The sequence below is a fragment of the Sander vitreus genome, chromosome 6 (genome assembly GCF_031162955.1).
Source record: "Sander vitreus isolate 19-12246 chromosome 6, sanVit1, whole genome shotgun sequence".
Lineage (NCBI taxonomy): Eukaryota > Metazoa > Chordata > Actinopteri > Perciformes > Percidae > Sander > Sander vitreus.
Genome location: NC_135860.1, coordinates 16,567,793 through 16,595,055, shown reverse-complemented (window position 1 = coordinate 16,595,055; position 27,263 = coordinate 16,567,793). Strand labels below are relative to the sequence as shown.

Genomic DNA, 27,263 nt, shown 5'->3' with positions numbered 1-27,263 from the left:
GGCATAGATGTATGTATGTATGTATGTATGTATGTAGTTCTCTTAATACGTCCACGAGAGAACCGCACAACAACGACCACGTGACACAATTTGTCATATGACCTACCAAGAGTTGATCACGTGACTTAGACTCACATGTTCTTTAGTCTACAGCAGCTGCAGCTGACCAACTAAAAGACGTTTTAACGACTAAAAGCTAAACTTTTTCCTGTTGCCAAAGAACCGACAGTGAACATGAGGTGAGTTTTAACAAATAGTTTATTCACATATTGCGCGTACTGTGTCAGTTTTGAAATGCGAGTCGACCTGCTGGTGTTTGAGGTTCACACTTGAATGACCGGGCCTGTAGTCTGATATGCATTTTGTAAATATTGGCAGGCTGTGGAGGGAAGCTTTGGGTTTCCTGTTACTGTGGGCCTGTCTGGACTCTGCACAATCAAGGAGCTGCTCCTCGTTTTTCTGCCGAAAATCTCACCGTGTGAGCGGCCTGAATGGAGTGGACCCCGGGTCTCCTCTCTTTCTCACTCCGTACCTGGAGAAGGGCGCCATAGATGAAGGTATAAGAGAATAGTGCATAAGTATATTGAATAAGTGCGCACACATTTTTAGGACAGCACGATATGAGAAATATATGTATGCGATTACGTTGTTGAATATCGCTATAACAATATTACTTGCGATAAATAAACATATGAAAGTGTGTTCTGTTCGGCTTTGCTGCTGCTTTCAGTATAATGCTAAAATACAACAAATTTCTTGATCAATTCATAAAAATGAGAGGAAGTTATTTCCAACATTATTTTATTGAACAAATGGAACCTTGAACTGAACACACATGGCATCAATAAAAAGGAATGAAAAAATATTTTAAAGTGCAGTTTTCTACTCACTCTCTTTCAACTTCAATGTTGCAGTCTTTTTAATTTTATCGTGCAAATTGACATCACGATGATGATAAACTATATATTGTGCAGCCCTAAATAATATATGGCCTTAAAACTGCAGTCAGCATTCATTGTTATAGTTTAATAATGATCACATGATTGCAGTCATCTTTTCTTTTTGTTCCAGCCAGGAAACTGAGTCTGGTAGGAGATATGCCAGGTGCCAATGTCAAGAGTTATGCCGGATACCTTACTGTCAACAAGAAATACAACAGCAACCTCTTCTTTTGGTTCTTCCCTGCACTGATGGTAGACTCAGACTTCTTCTCTATACCAGGGGCTTTTTAAATGACACTGTTAGATTGCTGTCAATGCTGCAGTTTGGGAGAGGATCACAAGGAGGAAGCAGAAGTTACGATATTTATAGTCGTTCTTGTGCTTGTTTTCTTTGGAACTCAATTTGATTGTACTTCAGGTGTTTTTACTGTGTTCCCTCAGTCAACCTGTGATAAGGAATTGTACCTATGTGTATTTAGTCAGCTGCTGTGTCAGCCATGATTTTAGACTTTGTTTTGTGTTAAGTCACATTTTTTACACGAGGTCTAGGAAGAGGGAGCTTTTTTCTTTTCTTTTTACTTCTTTGTTTTGTTCAAGCTATAACTCAGTAACAAGTCTCATATCTGTATTTCATACTTGCCACTTCCATGACACTGAATGAAAGATCAATCTTCTAGCCTTATAGTGTGTATATATTATTTTTTTTAATTCAATTAAAACTCATTTAAAGTGCATGACATTTATTTTTATCTCCCTCAAAAATAACTTGTGCATTCAGTCCAACATGTTCTTTTTCCTTCTTCCAGTTCAGCCACTGTGAAGATGATTCCATATATGACATCTACCATTCACAGGAGTCAGTGTTTACTAATACTTGCACTGTATAAGAGTTAATGCATCACTCACACATTTGAACACATTTCTGAGACTCTAAAATCTCTAAAAGAAAGCCGTAAATCTGTTACATTTGATAGTCGGGTGTTGATATTCCCATATTAGGCGACAAAGACAGATGTTTGACATTGTATTTTGATTGTTTGCCCCATCTTTACAGTCTAATTAACCTGCCTTGGCCTATACCGGACACCATTTTAATCTATATTACTATCACAGGTTAGAACATTCAGGTCTGACCTAACGAAGTGTAGTTACTTCATTTTTTTAACCTTTTTGTTAATAAACTGAAGTGACCACTGGATGGTGCTGAGATCCTAACCTTCTGTGTGATGCCCTGACCTGTAGGCAAACAGAGATAAAGCTCCGGTCCTGCTCTGGCTGCAAGGCGGACCCGGTGGCACCTCCATGTTCGGTCTCTTTGTGGAACATGGACCATATGTGGTGTATAAGAACTTGACTGGTAAGAAGAACTGATCTGGCACTACAGCAGCATACATAGACATTCACTAAAATCCTTAACATAAAAAGCTTGAGCCCTGTATAATTTGTGTTGGAGCATTGTTGACTGTTCTCTGATCTGGTCATGTTTTTCATCTTTGCAGTTGGTTTGAGGGATTACGCTTGGACATCAAGATATTCAGTTTTGTACATTGACAATCCGGTATGTATTACTTTATTTATCCACAGACAAAAAAAACAACAAAAAACATGAAACCCATCTTTCATTCAAGGGCTCTCAGCTGATCTGACTTTTTAATGTGCATGAGTATTTACTGACAAGTCTTTGAGGAAGAATATTTGTTTTCTAGGTTGGAACGGGTTTCAGCTTCACTGATGATGACCGAGGTTTTGCTCAGAACCAGGATGATGTTGGCAGAGATCTGTACAGGTAAAATACCTGCCATCCAATTTAAACTTTGTGTTCTTGTCATTTTGATCTGAGTCTGGTGTTTGATTGTTACTAACTCTTTTATTATTCCCATCTCTTCCTTATTGAAAGTGCTTTAACACAGTTCTTCCAGCTCTTTCCTGAGTATCAGTCCAATGACTTCTATGCAACTGGAGAGGTATGGTTTTTCTCAAGATTTGCAGATTAATATTTTCAAAATGTAGTGGCATTACACAAGTGGATTTTTTTTTAACTTGTATACATTACAATATAAATATATACTCATTAGAGAAAATCCTTGTCATGTAAGATATGGAACACGTTTTGGATGATATGGAAGTTTGTCTTAAAATATCACTGCAACAATACCATGATAGTGTCGGACAACAACAAAAATTGTGTCTATGTAAAACATTATCCTAACCCATGCTAATCTTCTCTGTCCCCATGCAGTCTTATGCAGGGAAATATGTTCCTGCCATTTCGTACTACATCCATAAAAACAACCCCACTGCCAAAGTGAAAATTAACTTCATGGGCATGGCTATTGGTGATGGGCTCTGTGATCCAGAACTGGTGCGTATCTGACAAAGTCATTTTCTGATATTCTTTAAACTACATCATCTTGACTGATGAATTTCCAATGTCTCCAGATTGTACTTGTTGCTTTTTGGCACATGCCCCTAATTTATTTTAATCTAATTTATCGTCTTTCATCTAATATCTCATCACATTTCTAGTCTTAGCTCTTATTTCATTCATCTCAAACAATGGGCAGGCTCATCAAGCAATCTGACTTTGGGCTGCTATGTCTTGTGTTAACCAGGACGTTGTTAATAAATAAACTCTCGTTTTCTTTCATATGTTCCTACATTTAAAAGAACGCTCCAGCAGGGAGTATTTCACTTCTCTTCTGCCTGATCCGGTCAGGTGTATAGTAGTCTACAGCTCAGTCATGTCAATGTAGAAATGAGTATAATGTTTTACTTTTCTTCCATCTCAGATGTTGGGTGGTTATGGTGAGTTCCTGTACCAAACCGGCATGATAGATGAACTCCAAAAACAGTATGTCGTCCAGCAGACAGACTTGGGGGTTAAACTCATCCAGCACCAGAAGTGGGTTGAGGCCTTTCAGGTAAGAGTTGCCTCTTACATTTGTCAAAATACATTTTGAATGGCATTTTTATTCTCCCATCTTTCTGAAACGGACAATAAAATTGTGAATACAATCAAACATTAGCTGACCATTTTGTCAACTTCTCACTTCAGGTTTTTGATAGGTTGCTGAATGGTGACGTGGAACCATATCCCTCTTTCTTTCAAAATGCTACTGGCTGCACCAACTACTTCAACTACATGACATGTCAGGTGAGTAGAAGCATTGGCAGAGCTTCAAAGCTGCCTGTGTGACTTCTCAAAAACAAACATTTCAAAACATTTTCAAAAACTCCAGTTATTACTTTAACGCCACTACATTTGCTTTTTGTGCACCACAGGAGCCTGAAGACCAGGCGTACTTCTCCCAGTTTGTGACTCTGCCAGCGGTGCGACGTGCTATCCATGTGGGGAATCTGACGTTCCACGACGGCTCAGAGGTGGAGAAGCACCTTCTACAGGATGTCATGAAGAGCATCAAACCGTGGCTCGGGGTGCTGATGGACAACTATAGGGTGAGGGGTGTGGGATTATCCACTATAGTTGTGTGTTGTCTGCAATGTGCAACGGTAGTAGAATGCTCCTCTAATCCCTTTTCTCCATACATCCAGGTCTTAATCTACAGTGGTCAGCTGGATGTAATTGTAGCAGCTCCACTGACTGAGAGGTTCCTGCCCACTGTCAACTGGACCGGAGCGGCTGAGTACAAAACTGCTCCTCGCTTCCACTGGAAGCTTCAGCCCGGAGACACAGAGGTGGCAGGTTACGTGAGACAAGTGGAAGAGTTTTACCAGGTGAGCAGTTAGTCGAAAAACAATGTGAAATGTACTCGGTGAACACCTGTGTTTAATTCTCTCCTCTTGTCACGCAGGTCGTCATCCGAGGAGGAGGACACATTCTGCCTTACGATCAACCAGCGAGGTCCTTTGACATGATTGACAGATTCCTTTCAACGCAGGGCTGGAAATGAAACGCAGCTGATCAAAGCACCTCCATTTTAAAGAGCATCTTTTTAATTATTGACTGTTGATTTTAAAGACTGTTGTAAATCAACACGTTGTTGTATTTGCACACATCTCTAGGTGGCATTTGCTGTGGGACTTTGGACTGCTCTTTGATGCACTGCAAAATGGAAGGAAAAAGTTCAATTAGCCTGGATCCAGATCTCTGAATCCCAGCCCACACCATCAAATAGTAAAAATTAAGTAAAAATTACATTTCAGTCTGATTATCAGGACTGAGTTCCATGAAAACATTTGATAATAATAATTTCATGTTTATTTCTGTTTTATTGTGTGAGAAAAATATAGCTCATGTTGCATTCAATCAGAAAATGCTGGATGATGAAATACAAAGAAAACACCTTGACTGCAGTGTTGAATTATCTTGAAATAAAATGTTTTTAAAGTTTTTTTTGTGTTTTAATGATCAGAGGAAAGGAATGAATTTTGCAGTCTGACAATGTTTTTTTTTTAATTGATTTCTGTTGCAGTACAGATATGGCAGCACCTGTTGTTGAAAGGGATTTCTCCCGTTAAGTACTGTTTGATTAATCAACAAAATGTCCACCAGGGGTCACTGTGTATAAAGAAATGTCACTGGAAAGCCAAACAATATCACCAGCACTCATTCAATGTATTTCAAAAAAGGTAATACCATTACATTCATGATTATCTGAAGTTAGGTCCTAAAAACTATTAAATTACTCTCTCTTAAAAATAGGGGCATATTGCAACAATACACAATGATTGTTAATGAAATTATTTTTGGCTAGTGTGGCTTCAAAATGTATTTGCCACGCTGCATTGGTCTGTAGTTTTAGTTGGTTATTTTTTTGACAGATTGCCACAAAGATGTTTTTGTACAGAAGTTAACTGCCATGTTATTTCATCAGGCAACTATCAAGATGTCTAGACAGATTAATAATTCATGAGTATCCCAATCCTTTAAAGCACCTAACTATTTAATGAGCAGTTATGTCTCAAGGACAAGCGTCCTGTTGATCGTTTGCTGGGAAAGTTTTCTTTTGATTAAAAGAACAACCTCTGATTAAAAAAACCTACTCTAGATCCTGCAGTCCTTGGAAATTTCAGGCCTATCTCCAAATTGCCTTTCCTTTCAAAAATCTTGGGGAAGATTGTGTACAGTCAATTAATGGCCTTTCTGGAAGAACAAAATATTCTAGAGGTTTTCCAATCTGGTTTTAAAACCCTGCATAGCACAGAATCAGCACTTTTAAGAGTTTTTAATGATATTTTCAGCTACTGACTGTGGTGACTGTGTTATCCTTGTGCTTTTAGATTTAACTGCTGCATTTGACACAGTGGATCATGAAATATTGATCTCACGTTTGAAGCAGTGGGTGGGCATCAGGGGCACAGCAATACATGGCTGATCGAACTTTCTGTGTCAGCCTTGGTGACTGTATCCTCCACTGCTCCTCTCTCGTGTGGGGTCCCACAGGGCTCAGTTCTTGGCCCTCTCCTTTTCTCTCTCTATTTGCTCCCACTTGGTTCCATACTTAGGAAGCATGGCATCTCATTCCACTGATATGCAGATGACAGTCAGATTTATGTGCCTCTTAAAAAGAAAGATGCATGCTCTGTCAGTTTGCTACTTAAGTGTTACTACGACATAAAGGCCTGGATGGCTCTGAACTTTTTAAATTTTAATGACGAAAAGACGGAAGTGATGGTTTTTGGTGGCACCACTGGGACCCCCCCCTGTAGATCTGGGTTCCTTGGCCCAGTATATTAAACATGGCGTCAAAAACCTAGGGGTTAAAGTGGACCCGGAGCTAAAGTTTAACAGATCAAGGCTGTTGTCAAGTCAAGCTTCTTCCACTTGAGGCAGCTGGCCAAAATAAAGCCAATACTGTCAAGACAGCACTTTGAGACGGTAATCCACACCTTTGTTACCACTCGGCTGGATTACTGTAATGCACTTTATGTGGGGGTAAGTGGGTCCTCCATCGCCCGTCTCCAGATGGTACAGAATGCTGCTGCACATCTTTTAACTGCCACATGTAAACACGAGCACATTTCCTCCATTTTAGCCTCACTCCACTGGTTGCCTATTCAATTTAGGATCCATTTTAAAATTCTTTTATTTGCTTTTAAAGCCCTGAATGGTCTTGCCCTGCCCTACCTCTCGGAGCTTCTACGCCCTTATATACCCACTCGCTCTCTCAGGTCAGAAGATCAGCTGCTCCTGAGTGTGCCTAAAACTAAGCGGAAGCTCAGAGGAGACCGTGCCTTTGCTGTGTCACCTCCTAAATTATGGAATGATCTGCCACTGCATGTGAAACAGTCCTCTTCTTTGTCTGTTTTTAAATCCCGTCTTAAAACCCATCTCTTCTCTGTGGCCTGTGACATCTAGTAAAATGTTGACTTAATTTACTTCTTTTAATTATTTAGATTGATTGCGTTTCATTGCGCAGCTATTATTTTTATTCATGTCAAAATGTTATGTTTTTTATTTATGATGTCTTATTTATTCTTCTGTACAGCACTTTGGTCAACTTTGGTTGTTTTAAAGTGCTTAACAAATAAAATTGGATTGGATTGGATTGGATTAATAGAATTCTTCAAATATTCAATTGATATCTCTTAGTTCATTTGTGCACTCTAGTTATCTGCACAGCAAATAATGGTGTCACTAGTCAAGTACAAGTAGTGACATCAAATCACATCAGTTAGTTTGTATGTTACAGAACAAGTGCTTTATTTTCATACCGTAATGTAGCTGCAGTGATACTTTAACATCTGTACAAATGCAAAACAAAATGAAGACAATGTCATTACAGACACACACAAAATGTACAAAGTTATGCAGGCAAGAATGGATTCGTCAGTTCATTACATATAAACACTGTATTTAAGCGCTGAAATGAGCCTCGACGTACAACAAAAGGCCACAAGTGCTATGCAAACATTATTTACAAACATGTACCACACATTGACTCCCTTCAAAAAGAAAGGTGGTTGCATTACATGTACAGGATAACAGAAATGAATGACATTATGTACAATATTTATAGTTTTAGATTTAAAATAATACAATTATAACATCATTAATACATAGGAATTGTTCTCCACCTCTCACAAATCCACACCGATGCACTTACACTGCACTTCCATCTTTTTTTGTCTGCCTCTGTAGTAACAAATGTCTTTTTTCTGAACCTGGACCCACTGTCAAAAAAGAAAACTAGAGACTCTCATAGCTAACTCTAAAATAGCTAACCTCCAAATGATTCCAGTTGAAAGTATTTTGAGGTCATTGCCATACTTTTCACATGCAAGAGGTTAATTTGGAATGGTCTAACAGTCTAAATATGGTTTAAAAACTGCCTAAAATAAGGCAAGCTTCAGTTCAAAGGGTTGGTACGACAAAGCCCTTTTCAAGAGAATCAAATTTCTCTGTCTCATCGGCACACACAGACTCCAGGGTTAACACATTAACAAAACTTGAATGTTATGAGGATAAAGATTTTCATTTCACGTCCTTCAACTTTTTTTTCCAGAATAAAGAGGGCACAAACTTAATGAGCTCTAGGCTCCCTTCTTTTATCTACACACATGTGATGCGTGCCAGGCACAGTTTCTCCATAAAGCCAAACACAGTTAAGTTTCTCGCTGGTGTGTGAAAAGGGAGGGGGATCACTGAGAATTACTGGGACCTTAATATGGCTATTCTACCCTCTGGCATGACAGAGGACAAAGTGCATAGACAGCTCTGCGATCGCTCCACCTGTCAGTGGAATGTATTTCATCCATCCTACTGTAAAACACAGTGCATTATGGTCATCATGCTAATGAGTCAACATTCCTGGTCATAGGAAAGAGATAAAGAGGAGTCAACATGAGAAGGCGTGAAGTTTCAAGGCTGGAATGGAGAATTAAAAAAAAGTACTATTAGTACAGCCTTTACTCTGCAGCGGCGGCCTGAGAAAGAGAGGAAGAGAAATTGATGAAGTCAGAGAGGTCAAATGAAAAGCGGGTATTTTTGTCCTTGGTCAGCTGGTTTTGCGCTTATGTGCAGCAGACATCCAAGACGAAGCCGAGACAACTCATTAATAACATACTGAGAATAGTTTTGATTGTTTGAAGAGAAAGAGTTGCTGTCTACAGAAAGCCAACAAAAGGTTTTAAGAAAGATTCAGGCACATTGTGACATTTTGGAAAGCACAGGCATAAACTGCTCCTCTTTAGAAACCCTAAAACACTTTGCCAGTTGTAAGATGCCAGTCATATAAAAAAAAAAAAAAATCATGCTCACAGTCACTTTCTCACACACTTTTTTGTTTTTCTTTCTTTACACATCCACTGAACTTTGTTCTGCAGAGGAAAGAAGGCAAAACATAATATACATCATTCACATGCATACTCAAAACTATGGATCATAAAATCCAGATGCACAAACACACGAAAAGAGGCCTCAATAATTAAAGCTTCAGTTGGTCCTGGAGAGCGGAGGAGTTTTTTACAACTCCTGAGCTGCCTCACTGGTATCACAGTGTACAGTTCTGTTGCTGTAACAGCATTGTCCTCGGGACCAGAGTGGCTTGGCCATGCTGATCAAGTGGACACACAGTAGAGAAGATGATCAATACTGCGATGTATTGCTTTGATCATATTTTCACTGTCGTGCTGTATTTTATGACACTCTTTAAGAATACCGCTGACAGAGAAATGGTTAACAGTCATATACACTTCAAGAAAAGAAAAGGATCATTACACCTGCTTGCATATTCCTGTCTTCAAGACATCATGGTGACAGTTCGACTTGGTTTCAAAAGACAACTTAAAGGCAGCAACATCCCACTCATAGTGTCTGTTGCATACACTCAACACACTGTCCACATGTAATATTCAGAGAATTATTTGACTTATTTTTCAGTCCATCGGGCATAAAGAGATGTAAGGTCTGCTAATAGAGATGGCAGTCTGAGGCTTATGTTTCTGTCCTCAGGGTCCATGACCACTGTGGTCCATTTTGTACCATTACACAACAGAAAAATTCACTTAAATGCTGCATGAGATTAGCAAAAACTCCCTTTTTGCTAAAAGCATGAAAAACAGATAAGAAAGAGGCAACAAACCATAGAACATTTATGCGTTAATAGGATTGGTCTATAAAAATACATACTGTAGCTACTGTATAAAGAACAGCCTCACAGGCCTTTGAGGTTTCTCTTGATGGAGGGAGAGGGGGGGCCAGCATGTGCAGTTGGCAACCCTCAGAAAGCAGGGGGAGTTTGGGCAGGGGTTATAGTCTCTCTTGAACCTAGTGGATGGGGTTAATGTCTGTGCGGTGATTGGTTTGTCCGTGCACACTGCTGCCCCCTATGGTTGTGGTGGAGGTGGTGATGGTGTTGTGCTGAATGACCTGCTGCTGGGAGCACGCTGGAGCTGGACTGCCCGCCGGACTGCTGTCTGGACCTGAGGAGACAGCAGAGACATCAATGAGGATGGACGACATGTGTGAAGAGTAGTGTAAATACTATGACCTTCAAGCTACACTAAGGCTTTAAAATATAATGTGATAGTAAAATAAATTATAGTAAATAATGTCAAAACAAACACAGACCAAATCTCATTATTGTAAAAAAAAACAGCTTTATTAGCAGAAATGCATACATGTCAAACACATGACACACTAAAGTCACACCTTAAGTCTCACCTGTCATCCCAAAATAGGCCATAAATGGATAGCACAAAAATGGAAATATGAATCACTCAACTCCATAAACACACCTGATGAAGTTTGGACACATTAAAGGTGACATCTGTACACAAGCTAGACTCATCAATGAAAGTCTCTCCCAGCCCAGTCTGGGAGTTGGCTCTCTTCTGTATAAAAGAACCCTTCAGCCAAGGGGGATGTGAGCCTTATTTTCCTGCGCTAAAGCCACACAGGGAGGTGCCCTACACTAATTACATGGAAATGTCACTTGTATCCCTATCAAAGGGTGGGGCTCTGATGTCATGCACGGCTGAGCCGAGGCACAGTCCGGTAATCAGTGAGATCCATAAGAGTTTGGATGCCAATGTGCAGCCTGTGACGTCTTTCTCACGTTGAGTCTCGGCTGCCTCTGTGCGCGGCGGTGCTCTCAGATGGAAAAACAGGTCTCATATGAGATTCAGACTACCAACTCCCAGTCCAGGCTGGCTACCAGAGTGTGCAACACCCTTATGTGAAAGGAAGAGTCCTGCCGCGAGCGTGGGAGCTGGACACCAGCACATAGGAGCGAAGAGTCTTGGCAGTCACTGTGTGTCCATCACAGTTCAGTTTGTAGAGTTTAAATCTTTCCTCTGGCAAGACAATTAACATTTTCCCCGCAGCGCTAGCCGCACTGTCGGGCTAAGGCACACAGATGAAGATGTGTTTTTTTGTCAAATTCCCAAGTGTGTGTGTCTGTGTTTATGTCTGAGCTACTCACTGAGGTAACCTTGGGACTCTTTCTGCATAGTGGTGATGGGACAGTCCTTGTGTGTGAGGAGAAGCTGCTTGAGTTGGGTCACCTCGTTCTTTAGCATGGTCACTTCATTCTGAAATGCAGGAAAAACAGAAATATTTCAAGACTATAAATCAGGGAATCCACAATTAAGGCACACTACGCTATTATCCTTAATCACTTGATAACTATTAGTATATGAGTCTATTGGTAACAAACAAAGTGTATTCCCATTATAACTACAATATATTCATATGGCCGAAGGGTTATTTCATATCTTGGATTGGGTATAAGACTTTTTAAATTTGAACTGAAAACTTGTGATACAAACTTGGAACGTGGTGCTAACAAATGATGCTATTCAGTTGCATTATTGGAATTGTAGGATCCAGTGTTTTTGGAGCTCTCAGGCTTAGATTTTTACCATTCATTTTTGAATCCGTCTAAATAGTAAAATAGGGTTTCAGATGTGTTTCTTCAGGCCAACACTGACAACATCCAACAGATCATGTTATGAGTGTTTATGCACACACATAAGATTGCAACTCAACACCATTATCTCTTGTGCAGAACTGGATAATATCATAAAGAACCGAGTCAAATATAGATGTTGAAGTTGTAGAAGTTCAGAGGGTTATTGCAGTTGTCAACACCTGAAGTTCATTGTGTACCTGAAGCTGCATGTTGGTCTGAGTGAGCTCTTCTGCTTTCTTCTCTAATGACATCACCCACACTTTTCTCTTCTGTCTGCATCTGGTTGCCGCCGCTCTGTTCCGCTCCAGAAACTTCCGCCGACGTTCGTCCGGATCCTCATCCACTACTCGCCTGCGCCGCCCACCGCTGGGTGGCGGAGACTGCAGTGTCTGCGTGGGATGCATCTGCTGGGTTGCAGGTGACATCTGAAACACAGAAGGAAAAGGTATCAGCATCACTGAGCTCTTTGATGGGACCATGTCTGTCTGCCAACCAGACATGTAACCATTCTGACAAACAAAACATCCAGCCACCTGTCTGCTGTCACAGCTCCACTGCCATAAAGTCCTCAATATAAGCATCTATACATTATCTCCTGCAGCTATTCCATGTCTGGCAGCTTCCCCAAAAACAACATCTGGTTGTGCCACGTGCCCTGTGAGCCGGGCTATGGGCGTCAGTTGTGACAGAGTGAGTGACTGGGCTGATTTACCAGCCTGCCCACCTTGTTAAAGAGGTGTGAGGAGCCAGTTTTCCACCGCCCACTCCCACGTCGTCTAACACCACCAGACGCAGTCAAAAGACTTGTTTCTAAAACCGTAGGTGCACTGACAGATCTTGACATATACTTGGCAAGGTCAAGTGTTTTCAGTCTTCAGATCATTACCATTTTTTGTGGGAACCATGGAAAATACAAGCTGCTTCAATGGCCTCTGTGCACACAGAGAGTGTTGTTTAAATGCCTTAATGATACATTTGGAATATACAGTGAATTGCGTTTCTTGATGTCGGACTGTCCTTGATCCAAAATGCTTGGCATTGCAAAGGCCGTTGGACAATGCAAGGACAAAGTGTCTCACATCATGTTATTTTTATTGCTGTAAGCAACACTTTCAAACTTTTAATTAAAATTAAACCAAAAATATTACATATAACAGCCAGAATGTTCCAGGACTATTAGCCAAGGCTGTCTGGTCATCATCAGGACCAGCATTTATAGAACTCGTTCTGCATCTGTACAATGGTGTGGCCACATAATGGCAGCTTGGCAGTTCACAATTGCGTGGAGCATAGTTTTCAAAAGACAGTAGTGAGGATCCTTTATAATGGCTACTTTGTGGCCTCTACATGACCCTTTCCCTTCATGGCAGGCGTCTGATACTGACCTGTAGCTGACCAACCTCAAAGGAAAAAATTACCTTTGAGATGGTTGCCAGGAAACTACTTGGCATTATGGCTGCAGCAAGGGAAAATGTGATCATCCATTGACTTACTGTGAATTTAAAGCATAATTTCAGCTATACTTAACTGCTATATACTAAACAACTAATAGATGACTTCAAAATTGCTCAGAGGGCTTTTAAAGAGCTGTCTTTCTTTTTAGTCATGATACATGTATGATATACAGTGGCATCTAGCTATATGAGAGGTATTAATGTGCAGTGTAGTTAATGTGTTATTGACTTTGTGGCTCTGTCTAAAAAGCTTCAGCTCTCCCAGGAATGAGCTTTGCTTACATGAGAAGCAGAGTGCATTGGAGGGTGCGGTGAGGTCTGGTGTGGGTGCCCAGGGTGTAGGTGGGGATTGTGGGAGTTTTGATGGGGGTTGTGTCCCTGCGGGTGGTGGTGTCCACCCTGGCCGTGGCCCTGGCTGTGGTGGTGGTGGCCGTGGTGCTGGTACGCGTGAGGAGGGGCTTGCAGGTGCTGGTGTGGGTGCGAGTGCATGTGATGGTGGGCGCCTTGCTCCTGCCGGGATGACATCATCTCCATCATGTGGCCCATGGAGTTCATGTTGCCGTTGGCAATGGTACCCGGGTGGTGTGAAAGTGCAGCCTTCAGCCTCTGAGTAGACAAAAAGGACACCAAACACAATGTTTAACATCATTTTCTGTGAATTTTTTTTTAAAAGTTTGTGCATGCTCTCATCTCTCAGGGTGCTAATTATCAACAGTTACAGAGCGGGTTCATGTGCTGACTATGAGATGATGAATGGCTCCATGAATTCATATGTCAGGAGAACAAATCAAAGCCACTTAGGCTGTCCTCTGTCTCTCCTTCAGTCTTGTCATTCTCCTGCTTTACCTTCTGTGATTGCCATCCCACCAGTCCCTCCTCCTCATATTCCTAATAGCCTTCTCTCCTCTATGCATATGTGTGTGTGTGTGTGTGTGTGTGTGTGTGTGTGTGTGTGTGTGTGTGTGTGTGTGTGTGTGCGCCTGCTTGCGAGATGAGCTTGCTGGCAAGGTGTGAGCCTCAAACTGCTCCCTTGCTGTTGACCCAGCAGGAGGTTTGTTGCTTTAACCGCATGGTCTACTTAGCCCTGACTGGACTGGTGTCTCAGAGCGGACTGGGAGAGAGACCAGAGAGAGGCTCTCTGAAGGTGTGCTTGTGTTCCTCGTGTTTACTGAATGCACCTCTCCTCAAGAGTCTGTTTTTCTGGGCATCACATAAAGACAACCAAATTCAAACAAATTCAAACATACAAGTGCCAAAGTATGTCTTCAGGCTTCATCAGTTGTACACAATCCTAGACAAAATGTAAAAAATCCATGTCTGAACCATTTCATGACTTATTTACATTTTAACATTTTATTAGGAATAACAGGATGAGAGAGTGTTGAGATGGTTGAATTTTGATTAATGCACATCTTTTTTAGCAAGTGCACTACTGATGATGTGAATAAATACTTTCATTAACTTAAATAAATACTTAAGTCCAGTGATATCCGGTCGATAATTTGTCTACTTGTGACCTTTAGCTTATGGTTAGCAACAAACCTGAAAACAAAGGCATTCATTTCGAGGATACTGTTGTGAATTCCACAAAGTTTTCTATTTTTTTTCCCAGTGCTTTCTTTCCTCTCTCTGCTCCCATCCCCCTTCTCCCAGCTGCTGTCAGTGAGTCCACGCTGTGTCCAGGGCTCCATATCTTTTAACAACCTTCACATTCATGATTCCCATTGGGAATGGCATCCAGCTGGTCTGGATCACGATGCTAAGACACGACCAGAGAAAAACCTCCACTCCTCTCTCATACTGTTCATAAGTGGAAAGCTTTTTACCTGGAGGAAGAAGACATTCAAATAAATAATTTTAGAAGTCGGACAGTCAAAGAAGAGCATACCCTTCTGGTTTGTATTATATTTACAAATTGTGTATATGTATTTGTGAAAGGATTTACTTAGTCTAGTTGTCTTTACTTGTCTTTCCATACTCAGCTCAGTGATACAACTGCACATGAAACCAGCACAGTGAAATTATGACCTTGCCAAGCCTGTTTTGGCTTAGTATAGTTTCTGCTTGTCAAACCAAGGTATGCCTGACATAGCAAAACAGCGCTCCATTTTTGGAGCTACATGCTTTTGTTTTTACCTGTTGCCCCTCGATGTGAACGTTTTTATAAATTTGCTTAATGTTTATCTCTGTCTGATCACACCCTAACCCCGGCTAACTGCCTTCACCACAGCCTCAGCAGCACAACTCCACAGCCCTTCTTCTTTGCGCCCGGTGACACAAGGGGTTAAAATACCACAGAGTATACACTAACACACAGCGGGGGGCCCCAGGCCTGCAGTTGTTCACAGCATCACAGTCATACTAATACTCACTGAGGGTAACATTTGCATCAGTGAGATGCTCTGACTTACTTTAATATATTGTTACTTATCAACAGTATAAGTTAGTCTGTATACACTGAGTTTTCGTCCTGTATATCTTTCTATTGCATAAACATGCACAAATAACAACCAGCTAGTTGACATGCAACCAAAAAAAAAAAAAGGATTTAAACAAGTTTACAAATATCATAGTCACCAGTGTTGACAAGGACATCTCGCAGGAGGAATTCTGAGGCTGACAGCCCACACTAAACAACTTCCCTTCAGCTTGTCAGTCAGAACCAGAGAGGTGAGACCCACCCCTCTTGAGAAAGATAAAACCAATCAGAGTGTGACAATCTCCTGCCACACAGAACAGGCAGTCACCTGAATGGACAGAAGCCAAAGGAATCTGCTGGCTGCCTGTGTAGCTCTGTTTTTTGAGGCCCTAGTAAAGTTGCATGTGTGTGGATAAGATGCTCATCTGGAGCTGTCTGACTCCCTGCCAACCAGACACCAGGGGAGAAGGACAAATAGGGTAAAAGGGAGGTGAAGGGGGGCAGTGAGAAAGAGAGAGAGAGAGAGAGCAGGAGTAGGGGGAGATTAGATGGCTTCTAGTGTCTCCTCCCCACACACATTGGCCCAAGACAGCTAGTGCTCATTTATCAGTGTCTCTGAGAGCTGTCCAGCTGGTATTGCAGCGCTATCTGTTTATTAATTGAATTAGCCTGCATCCGAAGAGGCCCAAGAGTGTCAGAGTACAGAGGCAGGTCAAAAAGCTGAGGGGCCACTCCAAAAGCCTTAGTGGTGATGGTTACAAACAGGATTAAGACAAAACACAAAAGAAAAGCACCAGTTTCATCAAAAACAAGTTCATATTTACATTGTTGAACCAAGACAGCATATCTGATGCAAAACCCATCCCACATAACCAACAGATCCAAAAGGTAAAGAAACATAGCAAGAAAAGTCGACTACCTAAATAAGTAGAAGGTATTATTTTAACACACTTAAATTAACGTAGAGTTTAAAGAAAAAAAACAAGGTTCAAATTGAGTCAAAAGAGAAAACCCTTACCGTGATATAAACTTCTTCCTGAGGCTATCTCTGCGTGTCTAAGTGTCTGCTACTGCTCCATCTGGAGTTGAGACTCCAGCTCAGTTAAACCCACCTCGGCCAAAACTTAAGTCTTTGTATCCAGAACCACAGTGACGCAACTACGGGACGTTAGCAGAGCGATGATGAGCAGGCTGTGATTCTTAAACACCTTCATCAGCTCCCTAATGACTCTTTAACACATGGTTGTATTTTCCCCCAGACTGCGCTAAGCATAAGAACTTAACCACCACATTCATTTTACTCTAATAACACACACATACGTATGCATTTCTCCTGCAGCAACATGGCCGCTACAGAAAACAGTCATTAAATCAGTGCAGGTGTCAGCCTGTGGTGGTACAGGGCACTCACAGATGGGATGGCACACAGTCTGTCCTACCACTGTCTGCCCTGCTGTTGTTAAAAATTGGAAAAACACAGCAAAGACACAACAGGAGGATGAGCAGCCCATGACACCATAAAGACATCACAGCTTTTAGGATAAATCTATAAATTAGCAGTCTATATACAGTCAGGTCCATAAATATTGGGACATCGACACAATTCTAATCTTTTTGGCTCTATACACCACCACAATGGAGTTGAAATGAAACGAACAATATGTGCTTTAACTGCAGACTTTCAGCTTTAATTTGAGGGTATTTACATCCAAATCAGGTGAACGGTGTAGGAATTACAACAGTTTGTATATGTGCCTCCCACTTTTTAAGGGACCAAAAGTAATGGGACAGATTAACAATCATAAATCAAACTTTCACTTTTTAATACTTGGTTGCAAATCCTTTGCATTCAATTACAGCCTGAAGTCTGGAAGGCATAGACATCACCAGACGCTGGGTTTCATCCCTGGTGATGCTCTGCCAGGCCTCTACTGCAACTGTCTTCAGTTCCTGCTTGTTCTTGGGGCATTTTCCCTTCAGTTTTGTCTTCAGCAAGTGAAATGCATGCTCAATCGGATTCAGGTCAGGTGATTGAATTGGCCATTGCATAACATTCCACTTCTTTCCCTTAAAAAACTCTTTGGTTGCTTTTCGCAGTATGCTTCGGGTCATTGTCCATCTGCACTGTGAAGCGCCGTCCAATGAGTTCTGAAGCATTTGGCTGAATATGAGCAGATAATATTGCCCGAAACAATTCAGAATTCATCCTGCTGCTTTTGTCAGCAGTCACATCATCAATAAATACAAGAGAACCAGTTCCATTGGCAGCCATACATGCCCACGCCATGACACTACCACCACCATACTTCACTGATGAGGTGGTATGCTTTGGATCATGAGCAGTTCCTTTCCTTCTCCATACTCTTCTCTTCCCATCACTCTGGTACAAGTTGATCTTTGTCTCATCTGTCCATAGGATGTTGTTCCAGAAATGTGAAGGCTTTTTTAGATGTTGTTTGGCAAACTCTAATCTGGCCTTCCTGTTTTTGAGGCTCACCAATGGTTTACATCTTGTAGTGAACCCTCTGTATTCACTCTGGTGAAGTCTTCTCTTGATTGTTGACTTTGACACACATACACCTACCTCCTGGAGAGTGTTCTTGATCTGGCCAACTGTTGTGAAGGGTGTTTTCTTCACCAGGAAAGTATTCTTCGGTCATCCACCACAGTTGTTTCCCATGGTCTTCCGGGTCTTTTGGTGTTGCTGAGCTCACCGGTGCGTTCTTTCTTTTTAAGAATGTTCCAAACAGTTGATTTGGCCACACCTAATGTTTTTGCTATCTCTCTGATGGGTTTGTTTAGATTTTTCAGCCTAATGATGGCTTGCTTTACTGATAGTGACAGCTCTTTGGATCTCATATTGAGAGTTGACAGCAACAGATTCCAAATGTAAATAGCACACTTGAAATGAACTCTGGACCTTTTATCTGCTCCTTGTAAATGGGATAATGAGGGAATAACACACACCTGGCCATGGAACAGCTGAGCAGCCAATTGTCCCATTACTTTTGGTCCCTTAAAAAGTGGGAGGCACATATACAAACTGTTGTAATTCCTACACCGTTCACCTGATTTGGATGTAAATACCCTCAAATTAAAGCTGAAAGTCTGCAGTTAAAGCACATCTTGTTTGTTTCATTTCAACTCCATTGTAGTGGTGTATAGAGCCAAAAAGATTAGAATTGTGTCGATGTCCCAATATTTATGGACCTGACTGTATGTAATCACATGCATTTGACACTACATTTCATGCAGTCTGTAAGTGTACTATACTATTGATTTTCCATTGTTAAAACACCATCCCTCGTTCAGCCATATTTTGCCCAGAGGGGAGCTCTCTCCTCTTAGACCTTTGCCCCCTGACCTCTCCACTCCCACTTCTTTTTTTTAGGCTTTTGTCATTTATGTGGTTTCAGCGATACCAGGTGATCACCCATTAATAATATTTATTAATGGCTGCTTCCTCTGTGACACGGGGGGCTTTGAGTGATGTCCCTGTGAGTGCTCTGGGTACATCCTGAGAACACATTCAGGTTTCTCCTAGCCAGATGACTTCATATCTATTAACCCTGGGAGGAGGAAACAAGAGCACGGAGCAGGTACAAAGGGAAGAGACCACACCCGCCTCAGGATGGGTAAATCAAACTCAGCGAGGTCAGGGTGAGCACTTTTATTCCCCTTAAAAGTGGAGCAGTGTAGTATCAGGGGACCTGTGTCCCTCTGGCGCCTTACAGCAGGTTAGAAAGATTTAACCAGTCTGTGGAGTCATTGTTTAAGTGCTAAAAGATCACATTTTCAAATGGAGATCTTCCACTTCACATTAAAGAGTCCAAGGAGAAACATTCAAGCTTCTGTCTGTCTCTGTCAGCCTTTTGTTAACACTATACTAGAACAGTAGTGATCATTTGCAAGCACTCCGCATTTCTAATTGCATAATATATCATAGCTGTAACTTTCCTGGCAGCGTTTCTTGTGGGCCAAGGCCCCCTAACTAGTGCTCTAAACCCGACAAGGGTTCACGATCTGCAGTTGAAAGCAGGAGTTTGGCTCTGCTGCTTTGCCAAGCACTCAGAGGATCCATTTCCATTCTCATCTCCACCGCCACCACTACCCACCAGTGCCTGTCTGCAAAACCCACTCTCTGTGCCCTAAAACTCCACACCCCCATTAGTTCAATTTTATTAGATTTCCCTCTCGCCTAGAGAGGCAGTAACATCCCACCCCTTCTCTCTCTCTCTCTCTCTCTCTCTCTCTCTCTCTCTCTCTCTCTCTCTCTCTCTCTCTCTCTCTCTCACACACACACACACACACACACACACACACACACACACACACACACACACACACACACACACACACACACACACACACACACACACACACACACACACACACACACACACACACACACATACACATACACCTCTTCCCTGTTCCTCCACCCCCTCTCCCTCTGCTTGCCAAGAGCTGGGGACTGTTAAACTGATTTCCTCAGGGAATGTACAGGCAGACAGTCTGATGGGAGGGCTGTAATGTCGCCCCCTTTCTCCTCTCTCGGGTTCTGGGCCAAGCTGATCAGAGCCGGGGCTGAACAGACCCTCCCTATGGTTCCAGTCACAAACGGGGAGATGGACATTGCCCGGCTGTTCTGCCAGGGCCCAACGCTCTAGTGGTGCTCGGAGGAACTGTGGCGGTATGGGCGTAGCGACACACACGCCCACTGAGGAGCATGCTCCAAAGCATGCACTCATACTCTTGGCAGCTTCTCCACCCTGTCAAGTTAATGGATGGGCCTCTGACTCCAGTCTGTATATCCCCACTGTTGCCTCTATTGTAAAGCCCTGCTCCGGTGCAGCCTACATGGTTATCACTACACACACTGCCACAATCTTGAATACAGAGAATGCTTCAGAGCGAGGGAGACAGACAGATCATGAATACAATAATAAACACTAACATATGTCTTAATTTGTGGCATCAAAAGCGACGGGCAAATTATGAGTCAGCATGCTAATTAGAGTAACTTCAATTTGATGACTTGATTTGATCATTTCACAGATGCTTAAAATAACAGACCTCAAATGCTTGTGTATTTTGGCAGAAACAGGACCCTTAACTTCCCATTCATTGTTTAGATGTAAATTGTAACCAGTGTTCCTATTTGTGTTTGGCTTTTTCATTTAGACTGTGTCCTGTAAAATAAATACTTATATTTCTATTAACATTTGCATTGGGATCCCACATTGTTAAGACACCCACAGGCACAAGATTCCTCTTGTAAAAATGACTGAGAAGCAAAGAGAAGGAATATAAAAAGAAGAAGCTCTTAGTTTTGATCACCATGAAGAAAATAGAAGTGGGTCTAATGTGTAAGCATTAACAGAGATGAAGTAGTGACCCATCTGGTCAATATTGACTACACTTTATCAGACTGAAAATCTCTGACACAACAGACTTTTTCCAATCAGCTCTCCAGTGTTTTGAGTGGTTATTTTGGAGTCCAGTGAGTCCAGTATCTCGCTTACTGCTCAGGCTCCAGGGGGGCTCATGTTGGCTGGACCAGTCCAGTCCGGCCCGTGTGGTGATGGCAGCTGGTTTACCCAAGCTTGGCTCTACCGGAGCCCCGTCCCATTCACAGGCCCTGAACCATGACCAAATGGCCTTCACATACACCTCCCATCAGCACAGCTAAAACAACACGCAGTCATCCAAAGACAAACAGATGCGACACTCTGCGCCACAACTGCCACCCTTGTACAACCCACCCACGCGCACACACACACACACACACACACACACACACACACACACACACACACACACACACGTAACTACTCATAATATAAATTTACCAGTATACACAGTCCTTAAAAGACCTCGCTGTATAGTAGCTTCAATGTCAAGCTTCAACTTTCAGCTGTAAAAGTTTCTCTGCTTTTTATCAGTTTCAAATGACAAAATGTAGTTCCCTTCAGTGCTCTAACTGCTTAGCTTTGATCTATATCCATTTCAGGAGGTTCGCACAGGAGTCACTCTTTGTTCACATTTTTAAGACATGTTAATGTCACTTAAATCCCTTTTTTGATTGATGCAGTGATGTTGTATAAACTTTGAACTGAATGGGTCAAAGCAGGTCATTTGACCAGGCCTCAAAACCCTGTTTCTAAATGTAAAAATGAGTTGGGTATGAGACAGGTTACTAAAGAATTATTATTATTATTATTATTATTTGTATAACTTTATACAATGGCAGTGGCCTCTTGCCTTTGCCATCATAAATTCAGCTTTTTGAAATCGCATGGTTAATTGAACATGCTCACAGAGTGTAGGTTGATGTAATATGTCCTATTACAGTAAATAAAAATAAATAAATAAAAATAAATCTCATAAATTATATCATATTTTTAATCGACTTTGTTGAATACTCAATTTTGATTGGTCAATCAGGGCATTCTACGGTCTGTTATTGCTGTATAGCAGGCCGTTGCTTTAGTTCTGATCAGACTCTGGAGGACTATTTTTAAATTTATATTTTTAAATCAATATCTGTGTCAAATTATTGATTTATTTAGTAAGGAGCCATTTAATTTGCGTCAGGGTGCTGCATCACCCTGTCGGGGTTCAAATTTGCAACAATGACTGGCACTTCTGCCAAGGTTGACTCTCTAATGCGAAAAATGCAGCAATCTAACTGATTGTGTTTAGCAAATATATCCATAACAGGGGTAATAGTATTCTATGATTCAGCAGTGATGTGTAAGTAGCTAAAGTTTTGTATAAATGGCCTAAATTAACTGGTGAAAGCAGTTGGTATAAATGGAGCACATTGTTTACTATTACAACAGACAATCCTGTTGGGGAATAGGGCTGACAAAGCCTGTCAAATAAGAGACTCAACATCTTGAAACACATCATGTCCATTTACCTTTGATTTACTATTACTACAGTATGTATGTGGTTCAGACCCTTTGGCACTGGCAACACAGTGGAGGCAGTGAGAGAGGGGCCCCTCTCTGGTCTGTGTCCAACACTGATAAACTGGCAGACACACATTGATCCAGCAGCTCCTCAGCTCGCACTCCACTCGCCTCCATAGCAATAGTGAGAAACATCATATGTTTATCATCTACAAAACTTTCTTTGTATCCAAGACACTGACATTGGCCACTTTCTATTTCTTGTGTCCTTTGTTCTTGTGTTTGATTGCTGTTTATCGCACATCCACACGTTTACTTAACTAACCACACATATAAACATAACAGATCTGTATCAAATACTATCTGCAAACTCTATGGTTTGTTTTAGCCCACTTAGACTACAGATATGTTTCGACTCCAAGGACAATGATTGCACTGAAAGCGAGTCGTGAGCATGCACACAAACATATACAGTGCAGTTGCACATATTCAAGAGCTCAGTGAAGCAGCGTGCAGATTCAGCTGTGCTCTTAGCTAACCGTCCCTCTCCAATGACATCATAGCCCGACAATGCCACCATTCATACAGATGTTGCTTACAAAACCTGGAGTCAGACTCCTATTGTGTGTGCTGCTGCTCCTCACAACAAGAGGTTTAGCCAGAGGTGCTTCCCTACTACGGTGGAAGAAAATGAATGGAACACGCAATAGGGTTACCATTTACACTAATAGTTTTACTGCTTACAAATGACTTCATACTGAGCTAATCGCTCAATCAATCATCATGTAGCAAAGTTGAAAACTGACACATCTGTGGCTGTGGCTTTTCTAGGAATTTCTGAACAGAATATGCATGTAACTTTCTCATGTTTCACTTGTTTGCTGTTTAGGGCAAAATGTGAACTTCAAGCCTATTAACCTAAATGCCTGTTGCAATTCTGTAACTATGGTAAAACATAAGAACAGTAAGGGTTGTGTAAATGGAATGTAAAAAGCTACATTACCGTGCTAGAAACACTTTGATTATTGGTCCTCCTGTGTCCTATGAAGTGTTTCTTTAAGAGAGACACACTGTTTTTTTCCCTTCTCAAGTAAAAAGGAGTACATTTAGAGCATGCCAGGAATTATGTCATCCACCCATCTAGTGCCAGCTCCACAGCCAAGAGAGCTGCAATGAAGGAACATATAGTATTGTTTACCTCATAAAAAACTCAGCACCTAGCCTGATGCTTAGTGACAAATGTATTGTCCTTAGTAACAATGTAAACAATAGATAATTGGGAGATAATAAATAACACATTTTCATACAACAGCACCAAACTGTTTTCAAGGCCTCTCTGTCTGAAATTAGCAGGCAAGCAGGATGTGTGGAAAGCATGGAGCTCATTTAAAAGGGACACAAAAACAATGCAGAATTCCACCACTGACATGAGCTAAGTCAAGTCACATAGTCGGATACTCGCAGATGTTATTTAGAAACAGCTTGATAAGGACTTGTTTGGGCTTCCCTTTTTACAAATGAGAAATGATAATGAATGTCTTTCATCATACAAACAAAGATATCAAACCATCTGAGCAGAAGAGGAAGGTATTCAGAGGAGAACACTGTGCATGTATGCATGCATTTATTTAGTACTGTATGTGCATCTCTGTGTATATGAATGCATGTGTGTACATCTCATTTGCTGTTGTTTTTAAGTACCTGACTGTTTGTATGTGTATAAATGTCTGTGGCTGTAAGTATGTGACACCAGGCGTAGAGTACGACACAGAGCCAGAGCAGCCAGCGAGTATGTCTGTGTGCGACTGTTCGCGAGGCCCTGTGGAGAACTGGCTCTGAGCATTGACGTAATGCTTTGGCCAGCGTGCTGTGGAACTTGGCTTCTTCTCTGCAGCGTTTCCTCTACACTGTGAGGGTCAACTATCCCACAACCTCCAGCACACAACACGCACCATTCTATTCCCCAGACCACAACAGAGCAAAACACAACCACACCCGGCACCATGAGCACCCAGTCCTTCGCAAGAAGAAGAAAAAAAAAAACACTTGAACCAAAACTAATAAAACACTCCCAGACAACCAGCTAAAAGCCAAAAAGGAAAACATACAAGTCAGTTACTGCACCATCGGGCTTTGCTGTACCACTTAAATGGCGGCAGAAAATCAGAGATAGAAGAGAACAAAGATGGGCACTGATGCAGATACAGTCTTTGGTCTAGAGAGCACAAACAGAGAACTTAGAGCGAGATATGAGTCCCCAAGGGGCCACAGCAGTCCTTCGGCTCATTAACTATTTACACCAGAGACAGGCCTCTCTGCTGCTCTGGCCCACCACAAAATCAATTAGCCTTCATTAGCCCAGGCTCTGGGCATGGCTTCTCTGGCAGGGGAGGGTTAATTCTGCTACTGAGGCCTCCAGTTACCACAATATATCAAACTATCACACACATATGAGCATACATGCATGCACACATGCAGAAATGCAAAGAAAACTAGACCGAGCAAAAGTCCTTTCCCTTTCATGTTACGCACAAATAATTTGTCCAATTTCTCACTCTCACACACAGTTTGGTTTCTCAGAACATTGATACCGTCTCTCGCCTTTCAACTCCCTTGCTAACTCTGCCTGTCTATCTATTTCCTTCATGTCTATCAAAGTCCCACTCAATCCCCTTCTCCGCTCTCACAATGTAAACGTTGAGCAGAAAGAGTGCATCCAGGTCCATGCCTTGGGGGTGTGGGGTTACAGTGCAGAGATTTCCCATTGGCGGAAAGTCAACATGGTCGTGGTAATGCGATTAGAGCCGGATTGAGAATGTCGCAGGGGACACATGGGCCTGATCATGGCCCAGTTATCCGATAGCGAGGCCGTATTTATCGACCTGACCCAGGCGCGGATATTACAGACATTAGAGACCCCGTCCATGCTTATGAAACCCACGCTGGAGATCGCACCCTGATAACACAATTAGTCTCTCACTTTCTGTCCACAATCATGGAATTCCATCAGTTGCGTTCAGACATCAGGGAGCAGAATCTCAATTGATTCACATTTGGTTGCTGTGCCTTGTGTCTGAATGGCCAACTAACCAGAAAGTTGCATGGTCGAGGGGCCTGTAGCCATTTAGTGACTGCATATGTTTATGGGAGGCCTAACAGAGCATTTACAATTCAATTACATAGATAGGAGGAGAAAAAAAGAGTAAGATGTGTCTGGATGACGGCCAGGGAAGAGATAAGCCTAATACACTAATATTGTGTTACCCGAACGTGTTACCATAGGAACAGTTGAAGAGATTCAAAAGACTACAAAGACGATCAATCTTGAGAAAGCAGGAGGAAGAGGGAGAATTAAATGCCCTGGGAATGCTCCCGCTCTCCTCTATCAGAGCAATAACTCTTCTTATGACCTCTGCTACCTCCCCCCCTCTATCTCTCTCTCTCTCTCTCTCTCTCTCTCTCTCTCTCTCTCTCTCTCTCTCTCCACAAGATGTTTCTGTCCGGCAAACTCAGCTATCAGTGAACCTTTTTTAAACACAAAGAGCAGCCAAAGCTTTTTATTATGGCTTGTGATGTTTTTGATTTCCATGACACTTGCTCTTATTTCTATGGAGCCTTTTCCATTTTCCAGTCTTATTTATTTTGAAAACAAAGATTGGCTGGTGGTCATGTTGCTACAGTGTTAATCAATTCATATCACTTAGACTGTAAATGTCATCTATTTGGCATTAATCAGATGTATACTATCAGTCACTGGCATCAGTATTAGCAGTGCTAACATGCAAAGTCAAACTGAGTGGAAGGTTTCTTTCTCTTCAGCTTTTTCGTCAGTCAGTCTTCTGACTCTCACTCTTTCTGTCTCTCTCCTCTCTCAGCTACGTCTCATTCCCACTGCTCTAACTGCCTGCTTTGTGAAGGATTAGGTCATTTGATGTTTTCCCTGCTGTGTTAAACTAGTGCTAACAAGTTGCAGGACCTACAGAACATGTTCTGTACATTAAGATATACATCAGGCAGTCGGTGGGCAGCCCAGCCACAACCACATAAAGGGCCCTTTATTCCAGCCAGTCTCCAGCGCTGCACTGGCAGGTTCAGACACAGCTTTGATTACACACCAAATGATGAAATCCACACAGACCTAAGAGCACAGCTTTGCTGGCACAGCCCAGTGGAAAAGAAAGTTGCAACACTTTTAGCTCGAGTGTGTGCATTTGTCTATGTGCGTGCATAAATCAATGTGAATACATCCATATACTCACCAGTTTGGCTTCTGAGTGCATGGAGGGAATGTGAGTGGAAGAGCAGGAGCTGCTGTGGGCGGGTCCTTGCATACCCATCATATTGGAGCCCATGGACATTTGTCTCTCCATCTGAAGATTACAACACCATGATAACAGTCATACTCACAAGTGTATACATATTATATACTTTTTTACAGGATAAATCAGTAAAAACTCTTTATTTAGTTATGATCTATGCTATTTTATAACAAGATGCTATCACTGCTTTCACAAAAGAAATTTTAGCATTTAAAGCGTGAGACTCATCCTCCAGCACCGTAGGCTATGGGGGACGAGATGAGAGAGCACGGGAGCCTGATTTTATATGACAGGCTGCCTTATGCACAGCTCTGTGTGATGATAACTGGAGCTGACCCA

At 41.8% G+C, this 27,263-nt stretch overlaps 2 protein-coding genes across 3 annotated transcripts in view; one reads left to right on the top strand and one right to left on the bottom strand.

The window, feature by feature from the left end:
• The first annotated feature begins 100 nt into the window (after positions 1–100).
• cpvl (carboxypeptidase vitellogenic like) lies at positions 101–5,293 on the top strand. Its single transcript, XM_078253139.1, has 13 exons — positions 101–239; positions 379–557; positions 1,072–1,193; positions 2,184–2,298; positions 2,441–2,499; positions 2,648–2,727; positions 2,839–2,905; positions 3,181–3,303; positions 3,731–3,862; positions 3,997–4,095; positions 4,224–4,397; positions 4,494–4,676; positions 4,754–5,293. The coding sequence occupies exons 1-13, from the start codon at positions 235–237 to the stop codon at positions 4,850–4,852; spliced, it is 1,437 nt and encodes a 478-aa protein (XP_078109265.1). The 5' UTR covers positions 101–234; the 3' UTR covers positions 4,853–5,293.
• A 2,283-nt stretch (positions 5,294–7,576) lies between these two features.
• creb5b (cAMP responsive element binding protein 5b) overlaps positions 7,577–27,263 on the bottom strand; it is a 41,494-nt gene continuing 21,807 nt past the window's right edge. For both annotated transcript variants that reach the window (XM_078253137.1, XM_078253138.1), the window contains exons 7-11: positions 26,865–26,975; positions 13,552–13,875; positions 12,013–12,240; positions 11,327–11,435; positions 7,577–10,325 (exon numbers count right to left, since the gene is read on the bottom strand). In XM_078253137.1, the coding sequence (XP_078109263.1) occupies positions 10,171–10,325; positions 11,327–11,435; positions 12,013–12,240; positions 13,552–13,875; positions 26,865–26,975 (927 nt within the window). In that variant the 3' untranslated portion in view covers positions 7,577–10,170. The remainder of the gene's footprint in view (positions 10,326–11,326; positions 11,436–12,012; positions 12,241–13,551; positions 13,876–26,864; positions 26,976–27,263) is intronic.

What these genes read in the sequence shown, in the direction of transcription:
- cpvl (XM_078253139.1), top strand. An exon ending in GGTTCTTCCCTGCACTGATG is followed by an intron (nt 1,194 to 2,183) that starts GTAGACTCAGAC and finishes CCTGACCTGTAG; the next exon opens with GCAAACAGAGATAAAGCTCC. An exon ending in TCAACTACATGACATGTCAG is followed by an intron (nt 4,096 to 4,223) that starts GTGAGTAGAAGC and finishes TGTGCACCACAG; the next exon opens with GAGCCTGAAGACCAGGCGTA.